At 34.6% G+C, this 4492-nt stretch overlaps 1 protein-coding gene across 1 annotated transcript; it reads left to right on the top strand.

Moving 5' to 3' along the window:
* The first annotated feature begins 1341 nt into the window (after positions 1–1341).
* LOC111372761 lies at positions 1342–2640 on the top strand. The gene is made up of 2 exons (XM_022995155.1): positions 1342–1423; positions 1533–2640. The coding sequence occupies exons 1-2, from the start codon at positions 1342–1344 to the stop codon at positions 2489–2491; spliced, it is 1041 nt and encodes a 346-aa protein (XP_022850923.1). The 3' UTR covers positions 2492–2640.
* Positions 2641–4492: the final 1852 nt, after the last annotated feature.

The following is a 4492-nucleotide window of genomic DNA, read 5'->3' as shown; positions in this document are numbered from 1 at the left end:
GGAAATCAAGTCATCCAAAATGTTTTGGAACCTAACCCTAATTTTCACATTTTCCTCTGTACCTACTTATAATGAGTTGAGATTTAGGGGGAGTTTGGGAGTGGTTTTCACAAAAAAATTTTTTTTTAAAAATTTAAAAAAATTAAAAAAAATGATTTTTTGACCTCTATTTCATTATTTTAATCGTAATTTTTGACTCATTCTCTCACAGATGGCCCTCACTTTTTTACTAACAGTCAAAAAAATCAATTCTCAAAATTCCTAACGAACAGGATCTTACTGTCAAAAATTGATTGTCCAACTTTCTGTCCATTATTGATTTATTGACACATCATTTTATACTGCCCTTAGGTCTTAGGAACTCCTTCTAGCTCATCACTTGACATCATCACGAAGTATTGGATTTGGAATTGAGTTGCAATCAGTCCAATTCCATTTGATTTCTTCATTAAGCACTATATCTCTACTTATTATCACCTTCTTTGTTCCCGGATTAAATAAGCCTTTGAAGTTTCATTTACTCCAAGAAACACACATTTCGCACTTTTGGCATCAGCACAAGGGGCATTGAAAAAAATTTGGACATGTTAATTTGAAGTAATATGTCAATGAATCATTGGGTGAACAACAAATTGGATAGTCAATTTTGGACAGCGAATCTCAACTCACTTATAACTGCTATCAAATGTAGCTATTACACTTTGGCACCAAAAATACAAGTTAGGGTTTTTTTTCTTTTTTCTTTTTGGATTAATCTGTTTGTACAATAATTGATTTGTATAGGGATTTTGCATAAACGGGTTTATAGGTGCTACGCTGCAAGATTATATTTTTTTATTTTTTGCTAACATTCAATGAGAAATTGTCAGTGTTTTTGTACAAATCCCTGTCAAACCTCCCCCATGGCATTTCTCTTTTTCATTTCTTCTCTCCTTTAAGTTATGCATAATGCCACTTGTACACCTCAAGTTGCACACATGGGATTGCACCCCTCACATGGAGAAGGACTCATGCATAATTTATTGTATATGGACCCCCTCCATGTAAAGGGATGTAAGTTCATGTGTAAATAATTATGTACACGTAGCATCGCTCTTGAATTATAAACTAGTCAGTTTCCACGTGCTCCTGTGGAAACCAACTCACACTCAGTTCCCTACTTCAATGCAAAATTCTGCACCTCTTCATTCATTTACACCCTTACACCTCCCTCCCTCTCAGTGTGTAGCCCGTTTTAGATATCATTTATGCCAGCATATAAAACCAATGTAACAAAAAATCAAGAACCCATATGGGCAATTGATTTTCTGTGCAAGAATTTCAAGATTTTGTGACTGAAAAATGGTCATGGAAGTGGTGCATGAAGACATTGGAGCAGGTAACATGCAATGTATAGATCATCCGTACAAGAACAGCACCCCAGGTGGGATCTGTGCATTTTGCCTCCAAGAAAAGCTCGGAAAATTAGTCTCCTCCTCATTCCCTCTACCCATTTCTTCCTCCACTTCTTCATCTTCTTCTCCTTCTTTTAGATCTGATTTTAGTGCCGCTTAAGCTCGGAAAATTAGTCTCCTCCTCATTCCCTCTACCCATTTCTTCCTCCACTTCTTCATCTTCTTCTCCTTCTTTTAGATCTGATTTTAGTGCCGCTTCCGCCACCGCCACCGCCACCAAATCCCTTCAAGTTTGCCGCCATGCATCCTCATCTGCCAGATTGCCCTTCATTTGGACACAAAGGAAAAATAAAAATAAAGATGGGGCCATTTCAGATTTCAAGAGAAGCAAGTCTACCACTACTTCAGGGAGAGGTATCCATTTCTTGGATGAAAAATATCAAGATTATAGCCTTCATAAAAGAGGGTTCTGGTCCTTTCTTTACTTTTCAAAACATTCAAGTACAAGCAAGAAAATTGAAACCCGCAATAAAGATTTGAACTTTTCATCTAGTAGTGTAAGTGGTACAATGAAATCAAGGGATAAGGAGGAGGAAGAAGTTGTGGGTTGTGAAGAAAGTGAGAGTCCAAGAATGGTATCAAGATCCAGATCTGTTGGTTGTGGAAGTAGAAGTTTCTCTGGTGATTTCTTTGAAAGAATTTCAACTGGCTTTGGTGATTGTACTCTTCGTAGAGTGGAGTCTCATAGAGAAAGCAAATCTAAACTTACTTCAGTACACAAAAATGGAGTTACTAACGGCCAGGTTCAAATTAAAGAGAGAGTTAGATGTGCTGGGATTTTCAGTGGCTTTAGTATCACTTCATCTTCATCTTCATCATCTTCATCTTCCCATCGGGCTTCATCTTCAACTGAAGGTACTGCAGCAACAGCCACTGTAGGGAATCTTTCTGATGGGAGGAGTAAAAGCTGGGGATGGACATTTGCAAGCCCAATGAGAGCTTTCAGCAAGCCATTGAAGAGGGATTCTTCTTCTTCAAATAAGAACGCTACTCCCAATTTGGCTGCAATTCCTTCCTTGTTGACTGTCGGGGGCTGAGAAATTAAACAGAAAATAGTCTTAGTTTACTAAGTGATTAGCTGATACAATCTATACATTTTTACTTATCAGTATGTTTATTAATGTTTGTCTCTGTTTTACATTGTGGGTACACATTTGTCCTTTATTAAGTAAGTTCATTTATTATAGTTTGGTTTTTCTTTGCTTTAATGGTAATCAGTATTTTCAGGCCATTGTTGTAATATTTCAATGTGATTTGCATATAGAAGTTTGAATATTAGTTTGTATTCAATGGTGCTGAATTTGTTTATTTATTCTTTTTTTTTTTTTTAACACAAGAACTCTTTTTGTGACGAGAAATGCCTTTTTCTTGTATTTGTGACTGATAAGGTTATATATAATGTTCTGCCTAAAGCATTGCATTTTTTGAACGACCTCACTAGAAGCTTGAATTCCTAGAAAGGAGAAACGTTTATCTTTCTAATTTTAAGAGTCCATTTGAAAAGTTAATAATTATTTTTGAGATTAAGAAGCTACGTTTGTAGACTAATTTTTTAGACGTATTATGTCTAATTATAGAAGCTTTAAAAGGAAGTTGGCTTAAAATGATTTCTTTCAATAAACCCTTTTACAAAATGTAAAAGAAAAAATTTTGTGAAAGGACCCTTAAGTCTTTGATGCATTTGATATGTAGGATTCATAAATGGATAGCTATGAGATTTAGCCATAGTTTGGTAGTGATTTTAATTAATTCAAAGTCAACAATTAATTTTAACTATATATTTTATGGGATCCACAACTTTTCAATAATATTTAATCAACTTTTATCAAAATATAATAAAAATTTGATTTTAATCCCTACAAAACAAGAGCTTAATTAGAAATATTTATTTTTAGTTTATAATTATTAAGATAAATAAAATGATCAGACCAAATCAAAACCGAACCAAATAAAACTCTACAAAAAAACCAAAAAATAAAAAAATGAATGATTTTCATTCTTAGAACCAAAAACTATTTGATTCTAGTTTTGATTCTGATTTCGGTTCTAGAACCAGAATCAAGAATCAATCTCATAGCAATGAATTACACCAAAAAATTCAATTTCTGTCTATTGACTCATTTGTCTACATTAGTGAATTATTGTTAGTAGTCAATATTTTGTACAAGGATAGAACTTGATGTTTGTATATTCAAATTATGACCATGTTTTGTTTGTAGGTTTAGATTTTTGTGAATGAATTTTACTAAACAATATTCCATTTGATGATTGATAATTTGAAGTTGAAATTGCTGAATATTTGATGTTTATTTATTATTTTATTTTTTTGATTTGATAGAATTTAATTTGCATTTAACATTTGAAAATTTAAGCTCATGTTTTACAATCTGTTGACACATAAAAATTCAGCTCAAATCGAACAGCCCAAGGAGTAAAGCCCAATTGGAGGATCTCCAAATCAGATAGCCCAAAGAACGAAGTTCAATCGAACGAATCAAGGTGAAGGCCCAAATAAGAGGGCCCGAGAATGCGGTAACGCCATCGCCCAAGTTTGCAAGTCGCCCAGAATCTGAACGAATAGAGTGTCATACGGTCGCCCAGAGCTGTTATTCTATTCTCGTCCAAACCTTCAAGTCGCCCAAGGTATCAACAGACATAACGCGTCGTGGTTATCAAGAAATGCAGTTATCAAGGCAGTTGTTAAAGCAGCCATATCACGTTCCACGACTCGAGAAATTCAATCGAAAGCGGTTGAACGATGAAAGGTAATGGCAGCAGTTAAAAGGCAGTTTCATGACAAAATGGCCACTACGAAGAAAGTGGGTAGTTATAGGACGATCAAGCAGTTTTTAGAGTAGTTAATCACAAAGAGATCGTCTATGAAGTATAAAAGGGAAAAGGACGTAGAAGAAAAGCACCGAATCCAAAACTCTCGAACTGAGAATATGTAATTTTTATTTCCTTAGCTTTTAGACTTAAACACTTTTCTTTCTGTAACTCGTGTACTTGCGCCCCTTGGAGGCACGTTGTTTTTAATT

This window comes from Olea europaea, unplaced genomic scaffold (genome assembly GCF_002742605.1).
Source record: "Olea europaea var. sylvestris unplaced genomic scaffold, O_europaea_v1 scaffold1024, whole genome shotgun sequence".
In the NCBI taxonomy this organism is placed as follows: Eukaryota; Viridiplantae; Streptophyta; class Magnoliopsida; order Lamiales; family Oleaceae; genus Olea; species Olea europaea.
This window is presented reverse-complemented; position numbering and strand designations above follow the sequence as displayed.

What these genes read in the sequence shown, in the direction of transcription:
- LOC111372761 (XM_022995155.1), top strand. Translation starts at nt 1,342, where the DNA reads ATGGTCATGGAAGTGGTGCATGAAGACATTGGAGCAGGTAACATGCAA. An exon ending in GTACAAGAACAGCACCCCAG is followed by an intron (nt 1,424 to 1,532) that starts GTGGGATCTGTG and finishes TCCTTCTTTTAG; the next exon opens with ATCTGATTTTAGTGCCGCTT.